General features: G+C 47.2%; 1 protein-coding gene across 1 annotated transcript in view; it reads right to left on the bottom strand.

Moving 5' to 3' along the window:
- sh3glb2b (SH3-domain GRB2-like endophilin B2b) overlaps positions 1 to 12,620 on the bottom strand; it is an 87,265-nt gene that overhangs the window by 22,334 nt on the left and 52,311 nt on the right. The window contains exon 6 of the mRNA XM_048613406.1: positions 12,251 to 12,313. Coding sequence (XP_048469363.1) covers positions 12,251 to 12,313 — 63 coding nt within the window. The remainder of the gene's footprint in view (positions 1 to 12,250; positions 12,314 to 12,620) is intronic.

Below are 12,620 nucleotides of genomic sequence, written 5' to 3'. Positions count from 1 at the left end.
TTTTCTGAAAAAGAGTCTAGGCCCGAAACGTCAGCCTTCCTGCTCCTCTGATGCTGCTTGGCCTGCTGTGTTCATCCAGCTCTACACCTTGTTATTTCATACTGGGGGAAACAGGGTCATCCTTACCAAGGATCTGATGTTGGCTATTGGAGCCTAACATTTAACCCCAGGTGAAGTGAAAAGTAAATACAGCTTCCCTACTAGCACCTCCCCGCTCCCCACATGCACCAGTCAACCCTAATAATAAACCCACTGGGTCATAGAAGTGTGAAGGCAGGCCATTCGGCCCATCAAGGTGACACCAACCCTCCAAAGAGCATCCCGCCCAGACCCACCCTATCCCTGTAACCCTGCATTTCCCATGGCCAATCCACCTCACTTACACATCAGAGCTTAGATCAAACAGGCAGCACTGCACAGCAGGAAGGATGGTTTAAAAAAACAACAAAGCAAAACAAATTTGCCTCACGGGGTAAGGGTTTAGACAGAGATTACAGGGGAAGACTGGCAGTCCAGAGAAGGTTCACCCTGGCTCATCTTGGACAGGGAAGGACTGTCGCATGAGGAGAGGGTGAGTAGGTTGGGCCTGTACTTATTGGAGTAGAATGAGAGGGGACCTTATTGAAATGTACAAGATTCTTAGAGGACTGGGCAGGGTCAATAGAGAGAGGTTGTTTCCCCTTGTGGGAGAGTCTAGGACCAGGCGGCATCATCTCAGAATAAGGGGTTTGAGTCAGAGATGAGCAGGAATTTCTTCTCTGAGTGGAGTGAATCTGTGGAATTCTCTACCGCAGAGGGCTATCAAGGCTGGGTCATTAGGTATATTCAAGGCTGAGACAGACAGATTTTTAATTGGCAAGGGAATGAAGGGTTATGGGAAGAAGGCAGGAAAATGGAGAGGAGGATGATCAGATTAGCCATGATCTCATTGAAAGGCAGGGTAGACTTAATGGGCCGAATGGCCTGCTTCTGTTCCTCTGTTTTAGTGACAGGATTAGGCATCAAGTTAATACTGAACGCAGGGTGTGTTGGTCACAAGGGAAGTGTGGATTTTTATTTTGAAGGTCAATGTGTGAATTGTTTGATGAAATAGAGCTCTAACTAACAGCATGTTAGAATCACAGAGACAATTCCATTGTGAACAGCAACTCATATTCCGCTTGGGAACCCTGCAGCCCAATGGTATCAATGTGGATTTCACAAGTTTCAAAATCTCCCCTCCCCCCACCGCATCCCAAAACCAGTCCAGCTCGTCCCTGCCTCCCTAACCTGTTCTTCCTCCCACCTATCCCCTCCTCCCACCTCAAGCCGCACCTCCATCTCCTACCGACCAACCTCATCCCGCCCCCTTGACCTGTCCGTCCTCCCTGGACTGACCTATCCCCTTCCTAACTCCCTACCTACACTCACCTTTCCTGGCCCCATCCCCGCCTCTTCGACCTGTTTGTTTCCTCTCCACCTATCCTCTCCTCTATCCCTCTTCTATCCGCCTCCCACTCTCTCCCTATTTATTTCAAAACCCCCTTCCCCTCCCCCTTTTCTGATGAAGGGTCTAGGCCCGAAACGTCAGCCTCTCTGCTCCTATGATGCTGCTTGGCCTGCTGTGTTCATCCAGCCCTGCACCTTGTTGTCTTGGATTCTCCAGCATCTGCAGTTCCTACTATCTCCATTGTGATTGCTGGATGGTAGTCAGAGGCTGTTTCCACAGACAGGCAATCTGCTGGACCAGCCCACCATTATTTAACACCTTAAACTACCAGCCTATCTGCTGGACCAGCCCACCATTATTTAACACCTTAAACTACCAGCCTATCTGCTGGACCAGCCCACCATTATTTAACACATTAAACTACCAGCCTAATGTCTCGCTTGGGTGTAATTTTAGCTGGTGTTAATTCTCCAATCTTCTGATGTTGTTCTACACAGCCTTCTGGTTCAGCATCTCTGGGAACTGAATGTTTTAATCCTCCTTGGCCAAGAGGAAGAATAATTTTTTTTCTTTTAATAACACTTACATGTTCATCAGACCTTTTTGTTTTATTAGCTCAGTCTGAAATGTCGTCATGATAACCATGTCCAAACAGACTTGAAGGGAGACGCTGAGAAATCCTACAGACTTTCTAACAGAGGGGGGGGTGGTGGAACAAACTGGAAAGCTTGCTCAGGGAGCTGATGCATGAATGATGGGCTGAATGGCCTCGTGTTCCGTAAGACAGTACAAAGTGGAATCTTTGGCTATTCCTAATTAGAGTCCGCATGGCTCCCCTTGGTCCCAGACACAGTCCATCTGCTCCAGTCTGGAACAACGCAGATGGGAACTGGCACAGTAAAGGCAGAGCCACCCATTCACAACCACCAGCACGCCCCCAGCCCCTGACCTGCAGGCCTGGACTGGCAGAACCACCACATCGACTGGGACATGAATTTCAAACAGGTTTGAATCCAGGTTAAAACAAGGACTGGTAACCCATCTGGTTCACTAATGCCCTTTAGGGAAGGAAGCCGCCATCCCTACCTAGTCTGGCCTACATGTGACTCCAGACCCACAGCAATGTGGTTGACTCTTAATTCTGGGCAATTAGGGATGGGCGATAAATGCTGCCTAGCCAACGACGCCCTCATCCCGTGAATGAATAAAGAGAAAAAAAAGGCCTATGTTAGCCATTCAGTCTCTCCAGCCTGCTCCCCCATTTAGTATAATCATGGCTGATCTCATCTCTGCCTCCGCTCTGCTGCTCTCCATAAGCCTTCAACCGATTATTAAGGAAAAATCTGTCTATCTCCTCCCTAAATTTACCCCATGTCCCAGCATCCACACAATCTGGGGGAGTGAATTTGACACATTCAGGATTATAGTGATTGGAACCAGGTGGATCTTATTGACTACGAGATCCTTGATTGGGGTTATTAACCTGGGCCAGATGTAAACAGGAGATTCAGCGTGTCCCCTGACTCTGAGCCCATGCACTGTGCATGTGTAAATAAAGGGTGAATCGGTGACAGGAAACCAGCCTTTGTGCAGTCATTGCAATGACCCTTTGAGAGAAGTAATTCCTCCCCATCTCTGCTTTATATCTGCCACCCCTTATCCTAAAACAATGACTTCTCATTCTAGACTGCCCCACACGAGGGAACCATCTGCCCTACGTCTGCTTTGTCAATCTTCTTTAGCGTTTTATAGACCTCAGTTAGATCACTTCTCATTCTTACTGTGACTGACGCTTTGTAAAACTTGCTTAGTTTGAATAATTTTGTTTTTAATCACTTCTAGGATGTGACTGGCTGGGCCCATCATTTATTACCCCGTCCCTAGTTGCCCTTGAGAAGATGGTGATGAACTGCCTTCGTGAACTGCTGTAGTGTAACAGCAAGAGCTCGAGGGGTTTCGGGGTCATTAATACAGTAGGTATAGCTCTGCTTTGAAAGATCAAAGGACGTGGAAATAGGTAACTTTATAGAAAGAGAAGTGAAAAGTAGAATCTGGCAATGATTCAGTGAGAGACAAATTATTAGAGAATGTAACTCGTCCTGACACTAGAGCACAAAGCCCATCTATAGACTAATGGCTGATTTAAATCAAATCAAAGGTTTAAACAAAAATTAACTTAAAAATAAAAAAAAAATCACTTGCTTCAACCTCTTAACTGTTCTTTTCACACACGGGCTGATGGAAACATGAAGAGCCAACCATTTCCCAACACTATGAGGAGTTCATGTAAACTCCTGTTTCTATGGTCAGCACCGTGAGATGGTTGTTACCAATGGGACAGGAGGATAGTCCCCCCGTTTGTAAACCCACTCCTCTCTCGTAAGCAGTGGCTGATCACCTGGTGCACACCCAAAAATTTCTCTGATCAGTTATTGCTTTGCTGTTTGTGGGAGCCTCCTGCACACAAACTGACTGCTGTTTCCTACATTCAAACAGTGGCTACATTTCGGAGTTCTTTGCTGGCTGTAAAAGGATTTTGGAATAGTGGTGAAAGGCGCTATTTAAATGTACATTTTTCTTTTCCTATCCTACAACAATGGAATGCCTCCTTGACCTTTTTAAATCAACTGAGCAACAATTTGGTCGTTTTTCAGACTGGAGGCCTGTGACCATCGGTGTTTCAGAGGGATCGGTGCTGGGTCCGCTGTTGTTTATCATTCATATAAATGATTTGGATGAGAATTTAGGAGGCATGGTTAGTAAGTTTGTGGATGACACCAAAACTGGTGGTATAGTGGACAGTGAAGAAGGTTATCCAAGATTACAAAGGGATCTTCATCAATTGGGCCAACGGGCTGAGGAGTTGCAGGTGAAGTTTAATTTGGATAATGCGAGATATTGCATTATGGTAAGATGAACAAAGGCAGGACTTATACAGTTAATGGTAGGGCCTTGGGTTGAGTTGTAGAACAGAGAGACCTAGGGGGTTCAGGTGCATAATTCTTTGAAAGTTGTGTCACAGGTAGACAGGATGGTTGAGAAGACTTTTAGCACTCTTGCCTCCACTGCTTAAACCATCAAGTATAGGAGTTGTCATGTTGAGGTTGTACAGGACATTAGTAAGGCCACTTTTGGAATACAGTTCTGGTCATCCTGCTACGGGAAGGATGTTGTTAAATTTGGGAGGGTACAGAAAAAATTTACAAGGGCGTTGTGGGGGCTGGAGGATTTGAGTTATAGGGAGAGGCTGATTAGCTGGGACTTCAGTCACTGGAGTGTAGGAGGTTGAGGTGTGACTTTATAGAGGTTTATAAAATCATGAGGGGCATAGATAAGGTCTTTTACCCAGGGTGGGGGATCTCAAAACTAGAGGGCACAGTTTTGGCAAAGATTTGTAGCTCGGGTTGTGGGTGAGGTTGTTGACTTGCTCGCCGAGCTGGCTTGTTCTCGTTCAAACGTTTTGTCACCATGCTAGGTGAGATCATCAGTGGAGCCTCCAATGAAGCGATGTTATTCTACTCTGCTTGGAATTTATACTGTCCGGTCCGTTACGGTGAGTTCTGTCATTTCCAGTTTTGTTCTGTATGGGTTTGTATATGGGGTCCAATTCTATATGTTTGTTGATTGAAGTATGGGTGGAGAACCATGCCTCTAGGAATTCCCGTGCGTGTCTATGTTTGGTTTGGGTTACTATGGTTACCTTGTCCCAGTTAAACCGATGGCCTTCATTGTCTGAGTGTACCGATATTAAGGCGAGTTCGTCGTGCTGTTTTGTTGCTAGCTGATGGCTAGTTTCCTTCCTGTCTGTCAACAACAGGAGGACACAGTATGCCCTAACACACTGACCACACTGCCCCACATCAAGAGCATATCGGAACTGACAAGACTCCTAAGACCACTAGGAACCATGGTGGCCCACAAGCCCACAGCCACTCTACAACAAACACTTACAAGGATTAAAGACCCCGTTCCCACAGCATGCAGAACCAATGTGGTTTACAACATACCATGCAATGATTGCTACAAACATTACATCGGACAGACAGGAAGGGAACTAGCCATCAGAATACACGAACATCAACTAGCAGCAAAATGGCATGACAAACTCTCCTGAATATCGGTACATTCAGACAATGAAGGCCATCGGTTTAACTGGGACAAGGTAACCATAGTAGCCCAAGCCCAACATAGACACGCACGGGAATTCCTAGAGGCATGGTTCTCCACCCATACTTCAATCAACAAACATATAGAATTGGACCCCATGTATAAACCCATAGAGATCAAAACCGGAAATGACGGTACTCACCGTAACGGACCAGACAGTATAAATTCCAAGCAGATTAGAATAACATCGCTTCATCGGAGGCTCCGCTGATGATGTCACCTCGCATGGTGACAAAACGTCTGAACGAGAACAAACCAGCTTGGCGAGCAAGTCAACAACCTCACTAGCGGGCACATTTTTAAGGTGAGAGGAGAAAGATTTATGGGGAATCGAGGGGCAATGTTTTCACACAGAGGGTGGTGCATATGTGGAACGAACTGCCAGAAGTAGTAGTAGATGCAGGTACAGTTAGAACATTTAAAAGACATTTGGACAGGTACGTGGATAGGAAAGGTTTAGAGGGATATGGGCCAAAAGCAGGCAAATGGGACTAGTTTGGTTTGGGAAACATGGTCAGCATGGATAAGTTGGACCGAAGGGTCTGTTTGCGTGATGTATGACTCTATTACTCTATAACTCAACCCACCACAGACCTCCCACTATTCCTGTAACAACAATTTCCTGCTGTGCAGTGAGGATTAAATCAGTGAGCTGACATTTTAGCCTCACCACACTTTTTCTGCTTGCCCCCAGTTCAGACAGAGAAGCTTCTAAGTTAATGAGATCATCCAGATGTGAAGGGAAAATAAATCAAGCTGAAAATGGCTGTTTGCTGGGAAACTTCAGCCCAGTTCCACTTTACACCTGGATCAGGCCCAACCACACTCTCCCAGACTGGGCCCAACCCTCAGAGAGCTGGCCAGTGGAGCCTGATGGAGAATGGGTCCTCAATGCTGCTCACCATGTCGCTCTCTGGTAGATTCGTTGCCACCATCCTCTTTCCTGGTCAGGCTCAACAAAGTCTGCATGATCAAATCTGGTACAGGGAGACTATCTGGTAGCAGAGGCAGGTAGAAAAATCAGGGATCCCAGTGCTACTCCCTGCTCATGGACCCCAGCCCTGCACCCATCACCCCCACCACTGCCCCAAACCTATGGGCTCTGCCCATGACATGTGGATCCGACCCCTGACCCACCAAGGTGGTGCCAACCCCTGACCCGGAGGCTGTGACCATGACCTGAGCACCGTGACCCTGACCCAGTACAGTGACCCTGATCCCTGACCCAGTACTGTGACCCTGAGCCCTGACCTGGGCACCGTGAACCTGACCCCTGACCCAGTACTGTGGCCCTGAACCCTGACCCAGTACTGTGACCCTGAACCCTGACCTGAGCACCATGACCCTGACCCCTGACTTAGTACTGTGACCCTGAGCCCTGACCTGAGCACCATGACCCTGACCCCTGGCCCAGTACTGTGTCCCTGAACCCTGACCTGAGCACCGTGACTCTGACCCCTGACCCAGTACTGTGGCCCTGACCCCTGACCCGAGCATCATGACCCTGACCCCTGACCTGAGCCTGTGACCCTCTAAAGCCCCGGTTATTGGGTCCTGACGTAGACCGTTGTCCCAGGTCTTGCTCGTTAATCGAGTGACCACGAGACTGTTGTCCTAACCACAGTGTAGTCTATTGCCTGATAGTCTTTGTAACCATGAGGAAGTCTCAGTTACTCAACCAGTTACTCGACCTTTGAGACCCTAAATGTTTACCCTCCCAACCCTGAGGCCCTAGTGGGTGGTGCTTGATACAATCCTCAGCACTAACCCTTTCACACCCTCACATCGCTCCCATTCCCACCAGCCCCACCCTGGGAGCTCTCCCATCCCAGGAACAGGTCGGGCATTCAGATGCTAACTGCACATGGAGCAGTATTGATTTTACTGCCACACAAACAGCTCCAATCAGTTCAATGTCCAACATCCTGTGAAAAATTCCTGACTCTCTGGCATAGCTACCAGGCCATCCACAGAAATATAAAACAATTAAAGCAGATTTGAAGCTAAACTCAGAGGCTTGACGGCTAAGGGTGAAACATGCAGATCTCTCAAGCTTTGGAAATTAAAGAATCAGTGACATTTGTCAGATCAATGAGAGAGAGATGTATGTGCAGGTGTATAACAGAAATACCTGCTGTGGACCAGTAACGTTGAGGAGATCTTTCACAGAGAGGCCTCTGTCCTAGCTAGGCCCAGAGTTAGGCCCCGTCCCAAGGCCTCAGGCTTTTGGGTCTTACAGGAGAAATAAAAGGCACAGGAAGCAAACTAGGAACACGGTACTATTGGTGAAAGTGAGGAGTTAAAATAATCCCAGGAATGGGATTTCACATTCGAGCCAGAAAGGGCTGGAAAGTACTGTGAAGAATCGTATAATACGTTTTCTTTTCTTCAGGGTGCGATGAGGCTGTGTTAGTTACTGGTTTAGTAAGAATTCAAGTTGAATTTGTCTCTGGAGAATTACGTAAGGAAACAAAACAGAGCGGGTGATAAAGTAGATATAGCTTTGCGATTTTACACCATTACTTCATCCTGACTGTGCAGAACCAAACGTTAAACCAACAGGACCGCACAGTCATGTGGAACATGTCTGTGAACAACTGGGATAGGAGGTGTAACCTACAACAAGTACAGACTGCATTTACATGGCTTCCTTTAACATGTAGTAAAATATTCCAAGATGCTTTACAGAATTGTAATCAGACAACATACTCTCAATCACAGGAAAGTCCTCTCTATACTCAGTACGGTGTATGTAATACAGTAACCCCTCTTTGTCAGATTGAGACAGAGTGAGAGGCAGAGAGAGTGTGTGTGTGAGAGAGAGACAGACACAGAGAGACAGAGAGAGAGACAGACAGAGAGAGAGGGACAGAGAGAGAGATAGAGGTAGAGAGAGAGACAGACAGAGTGAGACAGAGAGAGAGACAGAGTGAGACAGAGAGAGAGACAGACAGAGAGAGACAGAGGAAGAGAGATAATTTGGAAGTTAAGATTTCCCCATAATACCCACGTGACATCAAAACTCAGACAGTTCTCAGATGGATTGATTTGTGAAGACCCAATGTCAAGAAGACGAAGCTATTATAACCCAACCGCCTCCACCTGTAGATCTCTTACATTTCAACACCTCAGATTTAACATTCTCATCCTCATGTTCAAATTCCTCCATGGCCTCCATCCCTCCCTTCGTGACCTCCTCCAGGCCCACAACTCTCCTCCAATACTGGCCTTTTGCCCAGCCTCTACTCCCTTCGGCCCATCGTTGATGGCCATTCCTGTACTATAATGAGAACACAAAAATTAATCATGTGATGTATACGATGATGCAACTGTAATTTTAGCAGTCACCATGGAGACAGGGGCTGGTGTCATGCTGATGTCACCAGACTAGTAATCCAGAGTCCCACACTAACGTTCTGAGGACCTGGGTTCAAATCCCACTACGGCAGATGGTGAAATCGGAATTCAATAAAAATCTGCAACACAGATATAGGAAAACAGGAGTAGGCCATTTGGCCCTTCGAGCCTGCTCTGCCATTCAATACGATCATGGCTGACCATCCAACTCAGTCTCCTGTTCCTGTTTTCTCCCTGTATCCTTTCATGCCGTTAGCTCTAAGAACTGTATCTTCTTGAAAACATTCAATGTTTTGGCTTCAACTACTTTCTATAATTCCACAGGGTCACCACTCTCTGGGTGAAGAAATGTCTCTTCATCTCAGCTCTAAATGCCCTACTCCATATCCTTAAACAGTGACCCTGGGACAAACTCTAGCCTAATAGCAACCATAAATGCCCACCTAATTCACCAATGCCCTTTAAGGGAAGGGGAATCTGCTGTCCTTACCCAGTCTGGCCTACATGCGACTCCAAACCCACAGCGATACGGCTGTTTCTTAACTTCCCTCGGAAATGGCCAAGTAAACTGCTCAAGGTGAAGACAGTTAGGGATGGGTGACAAATATTGGCTCAGTCAATGACCCTCTTGTGAACTAATAATAAAACATAAGACATGCTATTGAGACTCTGAGAAGAGACGGTGGAACAATGGTATGAAACAGCTGGAAAACTGCAACACCTCTCTGTAAACGAAGGAGTTTGGTTGGAGACCCCATGGTCAGACCGAGAGATGGAAAGGCTTAGAGTAGGGGCTGTCTAGTCACAGATAGCAACGCCTACAGCTCAGGACTGACCCCCAATGTGCAGACCTCATGGGAAGAACATCCATGGGGTCAAAGCCACTCAGGTATCCCTGGAGGTCAACCGATCCCTGGGGTCAGCTCATAGCAATGCCTTTACCTGTCTCTGCTCAAAAACACTGCAAGACTCCCCTGTTACTTCACCATCCTCCTCAAACACGTCCCAGAAAACCCTTCTTAAAACCAACCTCCTCTGTCTAAGTCAACCCTCCCCTACATACCGTATCCTCAGGCTCATTGTCCGAGTGTCTGATCACAAGCCTGCAAAGCACCTTGGGGGTTAATGGAGCTATGAAAATGCGCATTACCAGAAAGGCAAGTGGGGGCGGGTAAGCCTCAGAATTTTTCACAGCGCATGCATACAGAGACCTTGAAAGGCCCTCGCTGTGTTCACACAGGAACATAAACCCCTCCCAACAATAAAACACAACATAGATTCCAGACAAATCCAACTCTAAACAGAATCAGCATCTATGGTTTTGTGTTAATAGCGGGTCAGTTGAGATTGGGGAGATGGGGGGTGGAGGGGAAGATGGTGAATGCTGGTGGAAAAGGCAATTAATGCTGTTAAATTACATACCCTCTCAGAATCCAGGTTCTGCTATTGATTCCTGCCACCCAGCAGAAAAATGACAGGCAGGAATTGAAAGCTGGGGAAGCAGAGTCACCAACAACCTACCCATCGCAGATGTGCTGTAACCAAGACCAAATTACAAGACCACCACTTCCTTTTGCACATCTGCTGGATAAAGACCACTTGGGGATATATACCATTTCAAACACTCCAGGGAGGAAGAGGGTATGTAATTAATATGGTATTGGATTGGAGATGCTTTTTATCAGGATCAGACTCTCAGTTATTGGACACCAACAGCAGGTTGATGTTTATATGGAGCACATCCCAGGTACTTTCAGTGTGAGGGAAGTGCACACAACTCAAGAGGGGGTTCTGATTGGATGGGCTGTATGTAACAGTATGGGTTCTGGAGTTATTGATAGAACAAAATAGCAGGAGAGCCTCAGTCAGCTCCTCAAGGTCAGGCATAAAGCACTGACACTGGAGATTACATAATGGTTTTGGAATGGCTTCCTGCATCAATGGCCCTTTGAACCGTATCATCTGATTGTGCAATTGCAGAGTCATAGCAGGTACAAAAACAAATGAGAAGGAGGAGAGTACTTTCAAGCAGGGGTTATATTGGAGACTCAATAATAAGGGAGAGACTTTGGGGGTGCTGGTAAAGCCAGCTGGATGGACAGTAGGGGAATCAGATTGATACCAACCAAAGTTGTTGGGGTCTGATCCTCATTCTGGATGGCGTGGATTGGAGATCGCCCTTCTGCCCTTACCCGAGGTTGGATCTCTCCTCGGGCAGAGAATTAAAGAGGATTTGGACAAAGGGAGAAGGAAGGGAGTCCTCTCACGGCCAAGCCAAGGAACATCCAAATGGAAACAGTGCCACACTGGGAGTGGGACGGAGGGTGGGGAGCAGGCTCGTGGGGGCCAGATCTGCTTGGCCTTGCTCAGGGTGCGTCTGGAATGAGCAAGGGGTCTTCACTTGCCAACCCTCCAGCAGTGCCCAGGAGTCACTGACAAATAGTTTTCTGGATATTCCAGGGAAAGGACTCCAGGTGAGAAAAACGGAGTGAGGGTGTGCCGGAGGGGGATTGGGGTGGGTGGAGGGGTGATATCGTAACCCAATTAATCAGAAATGCCAAGGGACTAAAATGATTCAGAGCTAAGCTGGATCACTGAAGATTTTAAGAAATGTCTCCAAAAAGGTGATGCTAGAGAAACCTGTTTCACTCAGCATGTGGTTAGGGTCTGGAATGTACTGCCTGGAAAGGTAGTGGGGGGCAGGTTTTTGAATTGAAGCATTCAAGATGATGTTAGAGGATGGGTTAGCTCAGTTGGCTGAATGGCTGGTTTGTGATGCAGAGTGACACTAACAACGTGGGTTCAATACCTGCACAGGCTGAAGTTACCATGAAGGACTCTCCTTCTCAACCTCTCCCCTCGCCTGAGGCGTGCTGACCCTCAGGTTAAACCACCACCAGTTGTCTCTCTCTAATGAGAGAGCAGCCCTACAGTCTGGTAAGATGATGGTAACTTTCCCTTTTATCTCAAGAGGGTATTGGATATTTTGTGCGTTTTGGATCGTTAAGGGTGTGCAGGAATATGGGGGTAAAAGGCAGGAGGTTGGCTCTAGGGAGTAGACCCAGTGCTCGCACATTGGGCCAAATGGCTTCATTCTCTGCAATTCGATGACTGCGTTTAGGAATATGGGGAACTGCAGTCGGAAACTATAATGGGTGTGCAGCTTGAAAAGTTTGCAGGTCTGGTAGAAAGGGTCACCAATCCTAATAGCATACCATGTCAGACAGGACAGGAGAGAGGCGCAGAGAGAGAGAGAGAGAGAGAGAATGGGCGATGTGGAATCTGCCAATGGCTTACCGCAGATGCACTGGCCGACAGCACATAATTACGAGGCCTAGTCTCCTGAAAATCGGGTGTCGTCTATAAGGCGGGAAGAGATTTTACACACAAGGAAAAACCATGCACAAAAAAAAACCCCGAAATATCTCTGCAGACAGCGGTTTTAAAAAGAAACGGTCACTTCAAACTCGAAAAGCTCTAAGTAAACCACAAGCTGGAGACGTGCGACAGAACTGGGGGAAACCAGGCGAGTGTCACTGAGGGAGGGATATTATCACAACTAGTCACTCAATCCTCTGTAGATAGGGCTCTTTCCCCAATCAATACAGGGTACACACTCTCACACACACACACACACACACACACACACACACACACACACACACAC

Source organism: Rhincodon typus, chromosome 28, assembly GCF_021869965.1.
Source record: "Rhincodon typus isolate 14 chromosome 28, sRhiTyp1.1, whole genome shotgun sequence".
NCBI classification, from domain to species: domain Eukaryota; kingdom Metazoa; phylum Chordata; class Chondrichthyes; order Orectolobiformes; family Rhincodontidae; genus Rhincodon; species Rhincodon typus.
The sequence above is the reverse complement of the archived record's forward strand: the minus strand, read 5'-3'. Positions and strand labels throughout refer to the sequence as shown.